Raw genomic sequence first — 18593 nt, 5'->3', positions numbered from 1 at the left:
CAAATAAAATAAACATTTTTTTTTAAAAAAAGAAAGGTTTTCTACTCCACATCAAAGCTGATTCTCTTGAAACTGTGATGCAGTTTGTCTTGTAATTTAGAGGCTCTCCAGGGCAGCATAGCAGGTTAGAGACTGCAGACCTCACTTGGGGATCATCGCCCATTCACGCTTCCCCTGCACATTCGTTATTCTCTGCTGGTGTCTTGCTTTCTCTTATAGGACCCAATCAGGGAATCCGTGGGGCACATTCAAGAGCAAAGGTAGTGGAAGTGAGGTGATAGTGGCCCTGGCTTGGAGCCGTGGGTTGTGGAGGTATCTAGGAAATCAGAAGCTTGCTGAATTCATCACCCTATGTGCTAGGGTTCTTCTTCCCTCCTTTCTATTTAGTCATGGAGTTCTATTTTGTATCCTGTGATTGGTACCCATTTTAGATCTTCTAGGAGAAAACTGAAAGAGAAATAAATATCTCCTGAATGCTGATCTTTGTTAAAAGGAAAGTTTTAAAAATAACACCCATTGCATAATGTTAGTACTTTTAGAACACTTATGAGACCTTAAACTAGAGCAGTAAAACTACCTGCAGTCTATCTGACATGCAGCTGTTGGTCAGAGAACTCTTTGCTTCATCTGATATTTGTATTTATTTTTTCTAAGTGTTTCTTTATTCATTTTTATTTGAAAGGCAGAGTGACAGAGAGAGAGACAGAGAAAGACAGAGGTTTCCCGTTTGTTGGTTTATTCCGCAAATGCCCATGACAACAGGGCACCCTACAATGGTGGCAGGGTCTTAGTACTTGAGCCATCATCTGCTACCTCTCAGGTACATGAGTAGGAAGTTGGATCAGAAGTAGGAACAGAGGAAGGACTGGACGCTAGGCACTCCACTGAGGATTACAGGCATCCGGGGCAGGGCGGGGGGGGAGCAGGGGATAGTGCCACAGTGTCCATCCCTCACCTGATGATTTCTAAGAACTGATGGGATATCTGAGCAGATCAATGTGTTTTCCTACAGTGAAATTAAACTTGAAAAAATGGATTGGTCGTGGGCTGGCTCTATGACATAGAAGGCTAAGCCTCTGCCTATAGTGCCAGCATCCCATATGGGCACCAGTTCAAGTCCTGGGTGCTCTACTTTCAATCCAGGTTTCTGCTGATGCACCTGGGAAAAGCATTGGAGGATGGCCCAAGTCCTTGGGCCCCTGCCACCCATTTGGGGGACCTGGAAGAAGCTCCTGGCTCCTGGCTTCAGTCTGGCTCAGCCCTGGCCATTGCGGCCATTCGGGGAGTGGACCAGCAGATGGCAGATCTCTCTTTTTCTCTCCCTGCCCTCCCCCCCATATTTCTGCCTTTCAAATAAAAAATCTTTTTTGAAAAATATGGACTGGTTGAAGCTTGGTGGCCCACAAAACTCAAAACAGATACTTTATCAAATTTACTCTCTCGTGACCATTGTAAATGAAAAAAACAGCCAAAATATTGGAATTAAATATGATGATGTCAGACATCACTCTCCCTTCTGAGTGATGTGGGATTCAGTTCAGTCTGATGCTGATGTTTTTATACTTGCTGCATAAACAGATTGATAAGCAAAAAAGGATTTTCTTTCATTTTTAATTTAAAAAGCATTTTAAAGAGCATTATAACTATTTCATAGAGGAGAAATAATTTTTTTAAAGATTATTTGTTTGAAAGGCAGAGTTACAAAGAGGTAGAGGAAGAGAGAGAGAGAGAGGGAGAGAGAGAGAGAGGTCTTCCATCTGCTGGTTCACTCCCCAGATGGCCAAATGCCCAGAGCTGCGCCGATCTGAAGCCAGGAGCCAAAGGCTTTTTCCATGTCTCCCATGTGGGTGCAGAGGCCTAAGGACTTGGGCCATCTCTTACTGCTTTCCCAGGCCATAGCAGAGAGCTGGATTGGAATTGGAACAGCCAGGACTCGAACTGGCACCCATATGGGATGCTGGCAATGCAAATGGCAGCATTTACCTGTTGCGCCACAACACTGGCCTTGAGAAATAAAAATTAATTTACCATCATGCTCCCAGAGGTAGCTGCTGTTAAGTGGTTGATGGGGATTTTTTTTTTTTTTAAGATTTATTTATTTGAAAGTCAGAGTTACACAGAGAGAGGAGAGGCAGAGAGAGAAAGAGAGGTCTTCCATCTGATGGCTCACTCCCCAATTGGCTGCAATGGCTGGAGCTTCGCTTATCCGAAGCCAGGAGAGAGTAGCTTCCTTCGGGTTTCCCACACTGGTGCAGTGGTCCAAGGACTTGAGCTGTCTTCCACTGCTTTCCCAGGCCATAACAGAGAGCCGGATTGGAAGTGGAGCAGCCGGGTCTCAAACCGGCGCCCATATGAGATGCCAGCTCCTCAGGCCAGGGTGTTAACCCACTGTGCCAGAGTGCCGGCCCTGATGGGGATTTTTTTTTTTTTTTAAGACTTATTTATTTATTGGAGAGGCAGAGTTAGAGTCAGACAGAGAAGTCTTCTATCCACTGGTTCACTCCCCAAATTACCACAGTGGTCAGAGCTGGGCTGATCAGAAGCCAGGAGCCAGGAGCCAGGAGCCTCCTCTGGGTCTTCCAGGTGGGTGCAGGGGCCCAAGCATGTAGGCCATCTTTCACTGCTTTCTTGGGACATCAGCAGGGAGCTGGATTTGAAGTGGAGTAGCTGAGACTGGAACCAGCACCCACATGGAATGCTGGTACTTCAGGCAGAGGCTTAGTCTACTATGCCACAGAGCTGGCCCTGATGGGGTTTTTTACAACATTTTTTTCTTGTATAACCATATCCTTTGGTAGATGCACACACACAGACACACACACACACACTTAGATGAGATTATTTCCCGCAACTTCTTAATAGAGTTTAAAAAAGAAATGTCTCACCTATGCTTTAGGTAATAGATTATTCTTGATTATAATATGTTATGGCTCTGAACAAAAAAAATAAAGTAATTGGTTTGGATGTGTGGTTGCTAAGAGATCTACTTTCTTCATTAGTAAGCATTTTATTTAGCTGTTAGGCAGAGTGTAACCAAATGCATGAGGAAACCAGTCTGAAACTTAAGTAAATGATCTGGCAATGAATTATTTTGCCGTAGAAAATTCCACTCCAAATATACTCTGACATATTTTCACAATTATGTTGGAGAAAGACAGTTACGATTGTCAGCCAGCCTTTTGATCTTGTTTTAGGTTTTCAAGTTCAAGGTCTCCACTTGGCTGCCTCATCGTTGTTGGAAAAACATGGAGTGGAGAAGTCTGAGTTAATGGTTAGATTTCATCCTCCCCTGAGTCTGGATGCCCTTCTCTCGAGACCTTACCCTTGATCAGTACACACGCCCCTTGGGTTGCGCCTTTATAAGTACAAGTGAAATTGTGCTACTCCTTGAAAGTGACTTTCTTCACTCAATTAAAATGCCAAACGGATGCTTTGTTTTTTAAGTTTAAAATGTAGACTCATAAAGCTTTAGATGATCTGGAAAATGATAGTAGATTGAACACATGTATTTATCTCCTTCCCAAAACCACTCCAAACAACAGTAAATTGATTCTAAATGTGCACACCCTCAAGGACAAAGAGAATAGCCTAAGAGAAAAACCACAACAAAACACTTGACACTGAAAACCTAGTGGATAAGAGCTAACCAAGTCAATATGGGCAGCAGATAATCCCATTGGATTCCAAGGTTTAGCAATTTGACAGCACCAGGTGTTGCTGCTAGAGTAAGGCGAAAGTAAAGGTAAAATCAGGAACTAAGAAGCTGTCAGGGGGCCAGTGGGATTAAGCATCCGCGTGCAGCTCTAGCATCGCCTGTCAGAGTGCCCCTTCAAATCCTGTCTGTCCTGATTCCTATCCAGCTCTGTGCTAATGCACCTGGGAAGGCAGTGGAAGGTGGCACGTGCCACCTACATGGGAGACCAGGATGGTGTACCTGGCTCCTACTTTTGACCTGGCCCAGACCTGGCTCTTGCAGTCATTTGGGGAGTAAACCAGCAAAGGGACAGTCTCTCCCTCTATCTCTCATTCTCTCATTCTGCCTTTCAAACACATTTTTTTTTTTTTTTTTTGAAAGGCAGAGTAACAGAGAGAGAGAATCTTCCCTCTGCTGGTTCACTCCCCAAATTGCCACAATGGCCATGGATGGGCCAGTAAAAGCCAGGAGTCTCTTCTGGGTCTCCCACGTGGGTGCAAGGACCTGGGCCATCTTCCACTGCCTTCCCAGGCACATTAGCAGGGAGCTGGAAGTGAAACAGCTGGCTCTCAAACCAGCACCCATATGGGATGCAGAAGTGGCAGGCAGCAGCTTAACCCAATACGCCGCAATGCCAGCCCCTTAAAGAAATCTGAAAAAAAAAAAAAGAAAAAAAAGAAAAAAAAGAAAAAATTGTCAGGGGTGGGCAGGCTTGGGAGTTGCGATGCCTGTGTCCCGATTAGAAATGCCTGGGTTGGAATTTTGGCTCTGCTCCCAACCCCAGCTTCTGCTATGGTGGACCCTGGGCGGCAACAGATGGAGGTTGCAGTAACTGAATCCCTGCCGCCTCTGGGTGAGAGGCCTGGATTGGGTTTGCCCAGGTGCCTGGTCATTGTGGGCATTTGGGGAGTGAACTAGCTGAAGGGAACTTTCTGTCTCAAACCAATAAGTAAAAAATTTAGAGAAGAATAATTAGTCAAATCTCCCAACTTATGCCTGCCGTCCTGCCTCTAGCAAAAACCTGGAAATTGGCTCTCTGGAGCCCACAGTACAGTCTTTAGACTGAGGGCTACAGGCGCACTTGAAAGCATGCACATGACACACACGGGCAGCTGTCTTCCCCAGGGCTGCTGCTTGCACTCACCTCCCAGGATCCTGGCAGTCAGACCCTCCTTTAGGCAGGGGACTGGAAGATTCTTTTCTGGGGGAATCTGCCCAGCCTAAGAGGAAGGAGCTAAAGGTTCTTCAGGTGAAACGACTGCAAAACAGAGCCTGTAAAAGAGAAGCCGCAGCCTGTTAGCCAGAGCTCGTGTGCAGCTTTTGGCACCTGACTCTTAGTGGAGCCAGCAGCCAAGATCTCCAGACCCCTAAGGAAGTTCATGTTTGTTTGGTATTCAAATATTTTTCCTTGCAGTGGAGTTTAAGGGACATGGGACTAGTCTGCTCAGCCCTTTATTTTTATGCTCAGGAATTCACCTTTCTTCCGTGCTCTGGTCAGCGTTCTCCTGTCCTTCCCCATCTCTGAGTGGGCCTGTATTCGTCTTCCCTGCAGCGTGCTTGGCACTGTCCGATTTCTTGCTGCAGGTGGGTTTTGTGGGACTCTTAACGATCTTCCTCAGCTCCACTGCTCACATCCCACAACAGAATCTTCCCATCGCTCCTGGTGGAAAGCAGACTTGGGATTATCCCCAACACGTGGCTCTGCATTGCCAGTTCCTATTGACACTTCTCTGCACTTGAAAAGGAGCACTTTTAGCACGAAAGTGACCCAAGCAAATGGGAAACAAAGGAACCTTCAAGAATCAGAAATGAATTCAGTAAGAAGAATGTTTCAGGCACTTCAGAAAAGCTACCTTTTATCAGCTCAGAGAGATAAAAAAATTACATTACACTCAGGTTGCCATTAAGAAAAGCAATAGAAAAGAGCACTTATAAATAAAAAGATAATAGCAGAAATGAAAACCCTTTAGAAGGGCTGAAAGATAAAAGATAAAATTTTTTTTTTTTTTTTTGACTGGCAGAGTTAGACAGTGAGAGAGAGAGAGACAGACAGAAAGGTCTTCCTTCCATTGGTTCACCCCCTAGATGGCTGCTGCAGCTGGCGGGCCAATCCAAAGCCAGGAGCCAGGTGCTTCCTCCTGGTCTCCCATGTGGGTGCAGGGCCCAAGCACCTGGGCCAGGAATCCTCCACTGCCTTCCCGGGCTATAGCAGAGAGCCGGACTAGAAGAGGAGCAACCGGGACAGAATCTGGCGCCCCGACCAGGACTAGAACCCGGGGTGCCGGTGCCTCAGGCAGAGGATTAGCCTAGTGAGCCGCGGCGCCGGCCAAGATAAAACTTTTAAAATATATTGATTTTGTTTGAAAGGCAGATAGACTGACATGCAGACAAATGTCTGCGGTAACGGGAGCCAGGAACTTGATCCAGGTCTCTCACATGGTGGCAGGGACCCAGGTATTTGAGTCATCACCTGTTTCCTCCCAGAGTACACATGAGCAGGAGATGAAATTGGGGGCCTGACATTGTGGTGCAGTGGATTAAGTTGCTGCCTGCAGTGCCAGCATCCCAAATGGGTGCTGGCTGGAGTACTGGCTACTCCACTTCAATCCATCTCCCTGCCAGTGCACCTGGGAAAGCAGGGAGGATAGCCCAAGTTCTTGGGCCCCACACCCACATCAGAGACCCAGAAGAAACTTCTGGCTCTTGACTTCAGCCTGGCTCAGCTCCGGCTGTTGCGGCCATTTAGGGAGTGAACCAGTGGATGGAAGATCTCTCTATCTCCCTCTCTCTCTCTGTAACTCTCCCTTTCAAATAAATAAAATAAATCTTTAAAAAAAAAAGAAGAAGAAGAATATTAGCGGACCAATACAGGAAATTCAACGTTGAAAAATAGGAGCTCCAGAAAGCCAAGGTCACAGAGGGGAAGAAGTGAAATAGTACAAGCAAATACTAAGAAATTTAAGGATGTTAGTTTCTAGACTGTGAAAGGACTGATGCTCAATACAAAGGATAAAAATAGATCCACATAAAAGCACATGAGGGGTGGGCATTGGGAGTAGCGGTTACGATGCCTTTTGGGATGTCCGAGTCCCATACTGGAGTGCTCCAGTGCAAGTCCCAGCAGTGCTCTGGATTCCAGCTTCCTGCTAATGTAATGTGACCCCCCACGTACTTGAGTTCCATTGGAGAACTGGGTTGAGATCCTGGCTTCTAGCTTAGTCCTGGCCCTGTCCCTGTTGTTGTGGACACTTGAGAGGTGAGCCAGCACTTTGAAGATCTCTGTCTTTCTGTCTCTGTCTCTTTGCCTTTCAAATAAATAAGTAAATAATTTTTAAAGTGTATTAAAATCACAAACTGAGGGAAGATCCTAAAAAGCTTCAGAAAGAAAAAAGAACGAAAACACCAGAATCAGGAATTAGTATGCTTGAATCTTTAACAGCAACAGTAAACTAGAAGTCAATAAAGTAGTTCTTAAAAATCCTGGACAAAAAGTATACTTAACTTAGAATTTTACATCAAGATGAGCTATAAATCAAGCATGAAGGAATAATTAAACTTTTTCTTACATGTAAGTTTTCGAAAAGTTTATTTCCTTTGCTTCCCTTTTTAAGAAGCTGACATAAAAAACAAGGGAATTTGGGAAGAAAAAGGAAGGTTTGGGACATAGAAATGGGGTTTAGAGTTAGATGTTTAACTTAGTAGTTAAGATGCCCATATCTCACATCATAGTGCCTGGGTTCAATTCTTGCCTCTGGTTCCTGGCTGCAGCTCCCTGCTAATATGTGCCCTGAAAAGCAGCAGGTAATGTCTCAAGTAGCTGATACCCACATGGGAGACCAGGATTCAGTTCCCATCTTCTGGCTTCAGCCTGGCCCAGCTCAGGTCATTGCAGCCAATTGGGGAGTGAAATAGTGGATGCAATGTTCTCTCTTTCTCTCTCTCTCTCTCTCTCTCAAGTAAATAAATAAAAATTAAAGAAGAAATGGGGTTAAGCAGGAGAAAGTCAAAAGCATCTCCAGGGTGATGACAGAGGAAGGTCCCAGGATGGCAGGTGTGCAGCGGCATGGAGACTGTCAGCCCTGTGTGCATGGGCCAATGAACTCTGAAGGAGTCCTCAAGAAGATGAAATTGATGTATCTGTCTTTGAGTGTGTTGAGAGAAGGCTTGGATGGAGCCTTTGGAGTTGAGTAGAAAATGAACAAAGACTACGAGTTGTTGGAAAAGTGAGCATGGTTCCTCAGCACCACAGTGACTATCTTTTATTTAATGTAAACTTGAATATTGAACTAAATAAAATAACAACGATATGGGGGGGACTGGGGACTGAATGTGGGAATGAGGACAAGGTCAGGGATTTTGAAAGAGAATTTAATTCTTACTGTTCATAACGGGAAATTCACAAATAATGCCTAAAAAGGAAAAATCAAGATATAACAATGTCAGCATTCCCGAAAGCCAAAACAGCTGAGAGAACCAAATGTGACTGTGACCGGGGAGTGGAGAATGGATGTGTCACCTGCCTGGGGGCAGGGTGTCTTAGGACTGCCAACAGTAAGAAAAAAACTTTTTTTAAATTTGCTCTCAAACTTATAAATTATCTATAACTTTTGTAAAAATAAAAATAAAAATGTATGTTTTTGGAAAATAAAGTTTTTTTAAGATTTATTTATTTATTTGAGAGACAGAGGGGGAGAAAGAGGGAAAGAGAGGGAAATCTTCCATCCACTGGTTCACTCCCCAGATGGCAACAATAGCCAGAGATGAGCTGATCTGAAGCCAGGAGCCAGGAGCTTCTTCCAGGTCTCCATGTGAGTACAGGGGTCAAGGACCTAGGCCATTTTCTTTTTGCTTTCTCAGGCCATAACAGAGAGCTGGATTGGAAGTGGAGTAGCTGAGACTCGAACCAGCACCCATATGGGATGCTGGCACTGCAGGTGGTGGCTTTACCTACTGCACCACAGTGCCAGCCCCAAAAATCAAGTTTTAAAGTTGCAATGCACAGTATAGTATTTTATCAATTCTTTTTTTTTTTAAAGATTTATTTATTTTACTTGAAAGTCACAGTTACACAGAGAAAAAAGGAGAGGCAGAGTGAGAGGGAGAGAGAGGTCTTCCATCCTCTGGTTCACTCCCCAATTGGCTGCAATGGCCAGAGGTGATCTGAAGCCAGGAGCCAGGAGCTTCTTCCAGGTCTCCCAGGTGGGTACAGGGTCCCAAGGACTTGGGCCATCTTCTACTGCTATCCCAGGCCATAGCAGAGAGCTGGAGTGGAAGTGGAGCAGCCGGGACTAAAACTGGCACCCATATGGGATGCCGGCACTGCAGGTGGCGGCTTTACCTGCTGCGCTACAGCACTGGCCCCAAATTTTATCAATTCTAAGTTGTACCGTTTTATATCACTAAAACAAGGCTGCAGATTTTAAAACATGTATTTATTTATTTATTTGAAAGGCAGAGTTGCAGAGAGATCTTCCTTCTGCTGATTTACTCTCCAAATGGCTGCAAGCGGGAGCTAGTACTCCATCTGGGTCTCCCATGTGCTTGCAGGGACCCAGGTACTCAGGTCATCTTCCACTGCTTTCCCAGGAGCAATAGCAGGGAGCTGGATAGGAAATGGAGTAACTGGGACTTGAACCAGCATTGAAGGTGGCAGCTTAACCTGGTGCACAACATCTGTTTCCTAGCTGCTTCTTAAAATCTGTGCTGTCTCGGCTGGCGCCGCGGCTCACTTGGCTAATCCTCCGCCTGCAGCGCTGGTACCCCAGGTTCTAGTCCTGATTGGGGTGCCAAATTCTGTCCCGGTTGTTCCTCTTCCAGTCCAGCTCTCTGCTAGCCCAGGAAGGCAGTGGAGGATGGCCCAGGTGCTTGGGCCTTGCACCCATAAAGGAGACCAGGAGGAAGCACCTGGCTCTTGGCTTCAGATCGGCGCAGCATGCCAGCCACAGCACGCCGGCCTTAGCGGCCATTTGGGGGGTGAACCAATGGAAGGAAGACCTTTCTCTCTGTCTCTATCACTGTCAAACTCTGCCTGTCCAAAAAAAAAAAAAAAAAAAAAAATAGGCCGGTGCCGCAGCTCACTAGGCTAATCCTCCACCTGTGGTGCCAGCACCCTGGGTTCTAGTCCCGGTCGGGGCGCTGGATTCTGTGCCGGTTGCCCCTCTTCCAGTCTAGCTCTCTGCTGTGGCCCGGGAGTGCAGTGGAGGATGGCCCAAGTCCTTGGGCCCTGTACCCACATGGAAGACCAGGAGAAGCACCTGGCTCCTGGCTTCGGATCAGCACAGTGCGTCAGCTGCAGCTTGCCGGCCGCAGCAGCCATTGGAGGGTGAACCAACGGTAAAGGAAGACCTTTCTCTCTGTCTCTCTCTCTCTCACTGTCCACTCTGCCTGTCAAAAATAAATAAATAAAAATCTGTGCTGTCTCAGGGTTGACCCAGTGTGGTGGCCCAGGCTTCTGATAGCAGCTCCTATTTGAGAATAGCATGAGTATGACATGAGTATAATGCCATTTTCTTTTCTTTTTAGATCTCAGGCCTAAGTCTACCTCTTCCTCCCAAAAAGCTGATTGGTAACATGGACCGTGAGTTCATCGCTGCGAGGCAGAAGGGTCTGCAGAACTATCTCAACGCCATCACCACAAACCACATCTTGTCGAACTGCGAGCTGGTTAAGAAGTTTTTAGATCCCAACAACTATTCTGCAAACTACACTGGTAAGCCAGCAGGGGTGTGCCAGGCGGTTCTGTGGCCAAGCAGACTGCCTGTCGCTGGAGGTAATGGATGTGGGAGAAGCTCTGCTTCCAGATGAGCCAACATGCACTTTTGTTTTTGTTTTTGTTTTTAAAGATTTATTTATTTATTTGAAAGTCAGAGTTACGCAGAGAGAGAGAGAGGTCTTCCATCCGAGGTTCACTCCTCAATTGACCACAACAGCTGGAGCCGCACCAATCTGAAGCCAGGAGCCAGGAGCTAGGTCGCCTATGCGGGTGCAGAGGCCAAAGGACTTGGGCCATCTTCTACTGCTTCCTCAGGCCATAGCCGAGAGCTGGATCAGAAGTGGAACAGCTGGGTCTCAAACCGGCACCCATATGGGATGCCGGTGCTTCAGGCCAGGGCATTAACCCACTGTGCCACAGCACCAGCCCCAAGCATGCACATTTGTTGCAGTGTGGTGTTCGTGTCCTCAGACTTATGTGAATATGGTTCGCTGCAGGTTTCCAAGAAGAAAATAATTGACTTCCAAGTGTTTGCCATGTCTGCACAGAAAAACACAAAAGTTATCATGTCTATATGGTTATTTACAGTCTTGGTCTTTATCATCTTCCTTGACAGAGTAAATAACACACGACAGTATGTGCAGCAGTCTCAGTCTGATCCGTATTTGGCTGTGTCTCTGTATTTACAGTATATAGCAGGTGTGTGTTTTCTGGAGGTTGAAATGTAACAGTGATGCAGAAGAATCCTTTCTACCTCCCTGTTTGCTTTCTGAGACCTGCTCAGTGCAAAGCACAAGAGGGGGTTCTTGTCCACATGTCCCTGGCAGGGCAGCTGTCAGGGGACAGAGGAGGAGGGGGCTTCCGTTCCAGGACTGATGACACTCACAGTGTCAGTGCCCCGGCCGCTGTCAGCAGAATGAGGAGCTGAGCACTTAACACACTCCAGTGTGCCTCGAAGAGACCTACAGAAGCCACCGTAGAGCTGAACCAAACTGTGCTTGGAGGCTCTCGAGGTGGATCTCTGGGTGTTGTGAATTTGCTTGCTGAGAATAGATTGTGTCCGGTCATTGGGACCTCCTGACATTGCTTTTGAAATGATTCAAGGAAGACACTTTTCATTCCCGCTTCAGAGACGGGCAGCAAGAGGTGTGCTTGTCAGGCACCAAGCTTCTCTGCATCGTGGAATCCCCTGGGGAGCTGTGACAGGTCAGTCAGAACCTCTGTGGGTGCAGCTTTGCAGTCTGTAGAGCTCCCCAGGTGATCCGATATGTGGGTGAGTTTGAGAACCACAGCGCTTGGGGCTTGCTGCTCAAGTGTGGCTCTCCATCCAGCAGCACTGGTCACTGGGAGCTTGTCAGAAGGGCAAAACTCAGGCCCCCAGACTCCTGGATCAGGCTCTGAGCGGAACAAGCCTCCCAGGCGATGGACATGCACTTTGAAGTGTGACGAGTCTTGTCTAGAATGCCCCTGACACTTTCTGACGAAGGTGTCTTCCAGAATGATGGTGCAGCCCAGAGAAGGGAAGTTTATTTCAAACTCGTATTTACCATAGATTTCAAAATCAAGCACTGAGGACTTCTGAGGATGCCTTCCCCGCCCCCGCCCCCCTCCACCTTGTTTTTGGTCCACATAAGAGAAAAAGACGTCATGGGTAGGCCTGGCGTTCTCAGGACCACTGCGATCTCGTTAGGATCCCATCTTTCAGGGCTTTTGTTTTCCTCTGTTTCGTCTGCAGTGTAGCCAAAGTCACGAGCCAGCAGGCCATCTGCACTGATTCACCACATCAGCCCCGACCCGGCCCTGTGAAGCGGTTTGTCCACACTGTTCTTGCACCAGAATAAATTTATCTGTACATTCCTTTCTTTCACAAACTCTTGGAAGTGCCCTCGTGAGTGAGGAGACTGAGGGCCCGTGTGAGAGAGCGCCTTGCCCAGCACTGCACACTGGTGACTGTCGTCCGGCCTGGGTGTCTTGAATTAAAACGTTGGCTGCCGGAAGGTTGCGTCATCTTTGTGTTTCCTTCCACCGTGCCTCCTTACGTGCTGTTTCTCTCCCTGATCTTTCCTCTCCCCAACAGTGTGGCGGAGTCTAAAGCAGATACGGGCAGGGGTGTAAAAAGGCTGCCAGCAACTCCTTCCGACACCCAAATGCTGCACAGTCCCCTCAGGAAGCAGTAGTGAGGAGGGGTGCTGTTTGCAGGAAGGTGCTGGTGGACCGCCACCCCCCACTTCCTGGGAATGAACTGTTAGAGCTGTTCTGGCCTCGGTTCCCTCTGGAAGGGGAAGCATGGCTGGCCAAGGGCCACTTCCACGCCAGGCTGACCTCCATCCCAGTGGCACCCACGGGGCACCCTGCCCCCCTCCCAGCTCAGGGCGCCACTCTGGGCAGGGCCACTTTCCCTTTGAGTGTGAATCTGATGCTGCCTCTTCGCGTTCCCCACCCGGCTTCACCTCAGCAGGGTTTGAGTTGTGACCAACCCAGCCCCCTTTCTGCCTGTTGTTCTGAGTGAGGGTGAGGGTGCCTTGCTAGAGGGCATGGTGATGCCAGCCCACGCCCCAGGGACAGATCACTGGAAGCTTGGGTACATGACCCTGTGTCTTCCCCAAACCCCCCTAGTGTGGGATCCCTGGGCCTTCCTTTCTTTGGACAGGAAATGGAGGCCCTTGGCTCGCTGTGGGGAGCCTGGACATGCTCATTTGAGTTAGAAGTTCTGTTGAGGGCCGCTGGTGTACAGGGCAAACTGGTGTCTGCTGCCATGAGGAGTCTGTGTGGAAAAACACAGCGCCTGACCCCACTGCTGTTCACAAGGCACGTGGAACATTTGGAAGGATCACTGCCCCCAGAGCAGTCTCCCTGCCAAGTGCTCCCTAAAGTAGGGGACCCCACGAGGACCCATGCGGTAATCAGGGGCTCTGGGGCCTGGGCCCAGCCTCATCATTAGCAGCCTTGCCCCTCTGTTGGCCTGATTTAGCCAACAAGAGGTTGGAGACCAAGGCACCTTGAATTTCCCTTTCACTCCTAAACCCCTGGAATCCCTGGAATAATAGGATAAGAGTGGGGATTGTATTTCCAACTAGATCAGGATGTTTGGAGAGTTGGCCAGGCCCCTCTGTAACCCGACCTGTAGACTCAGTGTTTGTTTGTTCCTTGCAGTCACCCCGTGGGGCTGGCATCTAGGAGTTCAAAGACTGCCCACAGTGGGGGCACCTGGAACATCCTGAGCTCTGTGGGAAGCTCCACATTTCCTGTCTCAGGCCTGTTTGTCAGCTCTTACTGATAAACAGCTTTCACTGCTGTGTCAGCCAGTGCTGCAAGAAATAGAGGGCAAATGCCTTCCTTTTCCTTGGATTCCATGTTCACTTGGTAGGAGGGTTCACGTCCATTTAACAGGTATTTAACCCTTAGTTTTTGCTTTCTCAAATATTCATTGAGCACTTACCATGAGCTAACAGCTATTTATACAGCAAAGAGGAAGGAATAGCCCTCCTCACTTCATACCCCCAAGCACTTGTGCAGGGAGATTAACAGGTGAAGGCCGTGGTGGGTGAGGGCAGGCAGCACCTTGGGGCAGGGACAAAGATGGGGTTGCACACGATCCAGACCTAAAGATGGAAGGAGGCGTCCTGCAAGAGGCCTACACACAGCTTTGAGTTAGCCAGGTGGAAAGGCAGGGGCCAGGGTTGCAGACAGAGCCCCCTTGGAGGGGGAGAAATGTTTCCCCAGGGCTCAGGCCTGCACCCAAGGTAGGATGCATCCTTGCAGCCACAGTTTACAGTCCAACAGCAGAGAGTAGCCCTCGCACAGGACACCCGTAGTAACCCCACAAGCACTGGGAGTGGACACAGGAGGTGTTATGGGCTTTCTTAAGCCAAAATTTAATATTTTGGGTTCTTGCCATTTACTTAGATAAGAATTGTAAGTACCAGCTCAAACAAGACATGCGACATGACAAAGTTTAGGATTTATTTAGAAAATGAGAGAAATATGCAGGAACATGAGAGCTTTATTAAGGGAGAGTGGGTCTGAAAGAGTAAATGGGGGTACCATACCAGTCGTTTTCAGGGAGCAGGCCAGAGGCTGCAAGAGAGAGGGCAGCAAGTAGCTGAGGCCCAGGGCTCTCCAGGCCTCTTAGTCACTTCCAAAAGGGGAGTGGTTATAGTCTGATTGACAGGTGGGTGGATCCAGGTGAGATCACCCAGGGAGCAAAGGGATGTGGCCTCCAACTCATGAATCTTATCCTGTCTCCCTGACTAGTCCCATATCAGAGGGAGGGGGTTCATGGCTGAGGGAACTGCTGAGTCTGGAAGGGTGAATGGGCTGGAGAGGCCATGTGGGGGACTAGGGCAGGCCAGCCAGTCTTTAGGGGCTGTGGAAGGCACCAAGCCTGTGGGAGGTAAAACCAGAGAGGTAGGTTAAAGCTAGAGGTGGGCTGCTTGAACACTTGGGGCTGGTGTTGTGGTGCAGCAGGTTAGGCTCCAGGCTCCGACGCCAGTATCCCATATGGGCACTTGTTTGGGTCCCCATTGCCCTGCTTCCCATCCAGCTCCTGCTAATGTGCCTGGGAAAGCAATGGTAGATGGCCCAAATTCTTGGGCCCTGTACCCACCTGGGAGACCAGGTGGAGTTCCAGGCTCCTGGCTTCAGAGTGGCACAGGGTTGGCTTTTGCAGACATTAGGGAAGTGAACCAGCACGTGGAAGATCTCTTTCTTTTTCCTCCCCAGCTTGGCAACTCTGTCTTTTTTATTTTATTTTAAGATTTATTTATTTATTAGAGAGGCAGAGCGAGAGAGAGGTCTTCCATCTGCTGGTTTACTCCCCAAATGGCTGCAACAGACGAAGCTGGGCCGACCTGAAGCCAGGAACCAGGAGCTTCTTACAGGTCTTCCATGCAGGTGCAGGGCTCCAAGGACTTGGGCCTTCTTCTTCTGCTTTTCCAGGCACATTAGCAGGGAGCTGGATTGGAAAAGAAGCAGCTGGGACTCGAAGCAGCACCCATATGCAATGCCGACGCTGCAGGCAGAGGCTTTACCTGCTGTGCCACAGTGCCAGCACCTCTGCCTTTCAAATAAAATAAATAAATAAATAAATAAATAAATGTTTAAGAAGATATTAAAAAAAAAAAAAACACTTGATCATCATTTGGTAAAAAACTGGGAGCCAGGAAAGGCTTGGAAGAGAGAAGTGGATATTCATGATCGAAACTTGTTGCCAGGGTCTGAGGAGGAAGGGGATTCATCCTGGGGGCCTGATAGTCATGTGATTTGGCCATCAGTCATAGCTCAGTAGAAAGAAAATGTCCTTTCTCCAAGTCCCTGACCCCTAAGATTAAAAAACAAAGGCTGCTTCCCAATCCTCTGTTTTTCAATAACAAATGCAGCTTATTCCATGTGTATACTAATGTTTCCCCATTCCCTACACAATGCATGCTTGCCCAGCAGTGTACAGTACTTACAGTTGAGCCATGGCTTTGTGGGGAATTATGAGTCACTGTTTTGCACAGCTCTTCCTCATGGGCTCTGAAGGTGACAATGCCCCATGTTACAACATCACTTTTCATAATCCTGTTCCTGTGAATGTGAATAATTTTCACTTAAATATATTTTAGGGACTGATGTGGCATAGTGGGTAAAGCTGCTGCCTGCAGTGCTGGCATTCCATATGGGTGCCAGTTCGTGTCCCAGCTGCTCTATTTCCAGTCCAGCTCCCTACCAGTGTGCATGGGAAAAGCAGCAGAAGGTAGTCCAAGTGGATGGGCCCCTTTCACCCACGTGGGAGGCCTGGAAGACACTCCCAGTTCCTGGCCTCAGCCTGGCACAGAGCTGACTGTTGCTGCCATCCAGGAAGTGAATCAGGAAATAGAGGGCATTTCTCTTTGCCTCCCTCTCTCTCAAAATAAACTCTGCCTTTCCAAATAAATAAAAATTTTTATAAAAGAGAGATCTTTCACCTACTGGTTCACTCTCCAAATGGCCTCAGTGCTTGTTGAGGCTGGACCAGGCTGAAGCCAGGAGCATGGAACTCCATCCAAGTTTCCCACATGTGTGGCAGGATTCGAAGTACTTGGGCCATCCTCTGTTGCCTTCCCAGGTGCATTAGCAGGAAGCTGGATTGGAAGCAGAGCCGCTGAGACTTGAACCAGTTGGACCCCAACACCAGTCCCCACTTAAAATAATTTTGTTTTAAGTTTATTCAAGGTTGTTTATGATCAGATTTTGTAATATGAAAAACACTTGGTGTCAGCATTAACCGTAGGAGAGGCTTGGTGTTCCCTGCATTGCTAGTGAACTTGTGTGTGCTTCCACTATGCCCGATCCTTCCAAATGGTTCATTGTGCACACTGGGTCAAAACAAATGTCCATGGAGCCAGGTTTGTACTTAATTTTTTTTTAAGATTTATTTATTTATTTGAAAGAGTTACACAGAGGAGAGGCAGAGAGAGAGAGAGAGAGAGAGAGGTCTTCTATCCACTGGTTCACTCCCCAATTGGCCGCAACGACTGGAGCTGTACCGATCCGAAGCCAGGAGCTTCTTGCTGGTCTCCTGTGAGGGTGCAGGGTCCAAGGACTTGGGCCATCTTCTACTGCTTTCTCAGGCTACAGCAGAGAGCTGGAGTGGAAGTGGAGCAGCCGAGTCTCAAACTGGCACCCATATGGGATGCCGGTGCTTCAGGCCAGGGTGTTAAGCCGCTGCGCCACGGTGCTAGCCCCATAGTTGATTATCACTTGTTCCTTTTTGTGTAGATGCCATTGACTTGTCACATATTGAGTGAGTAAACAAGTAGCTAGTCACTTGTTTTCTTCCCCAGGTCTCTTAACTCATCATAGATGTAAAATATATATCAGAATGATATTGTTTGTCAAGCTCTTTGCAGATGACATGAGGAGAGCATTGCTGTCGAGCTTGTCCCGCTTCACCAGGCAGCCTGGAATGAAATTCATGCCAGGCAGAGCTGAACGTCTCCCTGCACTGGCAGGACTGCTGTTTGAGTTTGGGAGGCTGGAGTGGTTTCCTTTACTCACCCGGTTAAGGAGGGACAGCAAATTGTAGATGTTACTTCTTAGAGGAAATGTAAAAGCACAATTATCATGATAATTTCTTAATTCTAAGAAACTTCCTCTTTCCATTGTGTTCCTGGAAGGGGGAAATATTCTCATGACAGACAGACACAAAGAGAAGGATGTGCTTTTTTTCCAGTAAGCTGTCACGTGGTGAATTTCCACAATAGAACTGTATTGTTGCTGTACATAGATGTTTTTTGAAAACACTGCCTTTTATTTCCCCTGTATATTTAAGGTTAATCGCTTGTTTTGTGAAAGCTATAATTCCATGTGGAATGAAGAGAGGATAAATATCACTTGGTATAATATCAAATGTTGTTTCAAGCTGACCCCAGAATATGTTTTTAGTCTTGGGCTTGGGTTGTGGTGTGGTGTGTATATTGAATTCTTGGCTTAAGCCAACTAGTTGACATATTTTAGATTTTCTAGTTGTACAGTCTATATTTTTACATCATTAGTAATTGTAGGGTTTTTTTCCTCAATAAACCTTCATTTTGGAATAATTTAGATTCACAGAGAAGTTGCTGAGATAGTATAGTTCCTGTATACCTCTCTTCCAGTTTTCTGTGATGTTAATGTCTTATATAACCATGGAAGACTTACCAAAACTGAGAAATAGATTTTAGTACATTATTGTTAAGTGGACATTGTACTCAGATTTCCCCAGTTTTTCCACAAATGTCCTTTTTCTGTTCCAGGATCCAGTCTGTTCCATTTTGTCTGTATTTGTTTGTTTGTTTTGTTTTGTTTTTGGGAGGGGGAGTAATTTATTTTTTATAAGGAAGTCATAAACTATAAGGATTTCATTTGCAAGAATAGTATCTGTGAATAATTATCTGCTAGCATAATGCTATGGCATAACAGGTTAAACTCCAGCCTATGATGCCGGCATCCCATATGGTCGCCAGTTCAAGTCCCAAGTGTTCCACTTCCAATACAGCTCCCTGCTAATGTGCCTGGGGAAGCAGCAGAGAATGGCCCAAGTCCTTGGGCCCCTGTACCCATCTAGGAGACCTGGATAAAGTTCCTGGCTTCAGCCTGGACCAGTCCTTGCAGTTACAGACATTTGGAGAGTGAACAAGCAGATGGAAGATCTCTTTCTGTTTCTCTCTTTCTCTCTCTGCAACT

At 47.3% G+C, this 18593-nt stretch overlaps 1 protein-coding gene across 9 annotated transcripts in view; it reads left to right on the top strand.

Moving 5' to 3' along the window:
* Positions 1–18593, top strand: part of PXK (PX domain containing serine/threonine kinase like) — a 96509-nt gene that overhangs the window by 41644 nt on the left and 36272 nt on the right. For all 9 annotated transcript variants that reach the window (XM_008260843.4, XM_051851521.2, XM_051851520.2 and 6 more), the window contains one exon: positions 10217–10403. In XM_008260843.4, coding sequence (XP_008259065.2) covers positions 10217–10403 — 187 coding nt within the window. The remainder of the gene's footprint in view (positions 1–10216; positions 10404–18593) is intronic.

The sequence above is a fragment of the Oryctolagus cuniculus genome, chromosome 10 (genome assembly GCF_964237555.1).
Source record: "Oryctolagus cuniculus chromosome 10, mOryCun1.1, whole genome shotgun sequence".
NCBI lineage: Eukaryota > Metazoa > Chordata > Mammalia > Lagomorpha > Leporidae > Oryctolagus > Oryctolagus cuniculus.
This window is presented reverse-complemented; position numbering and strand designations above follow the sequence as displayed.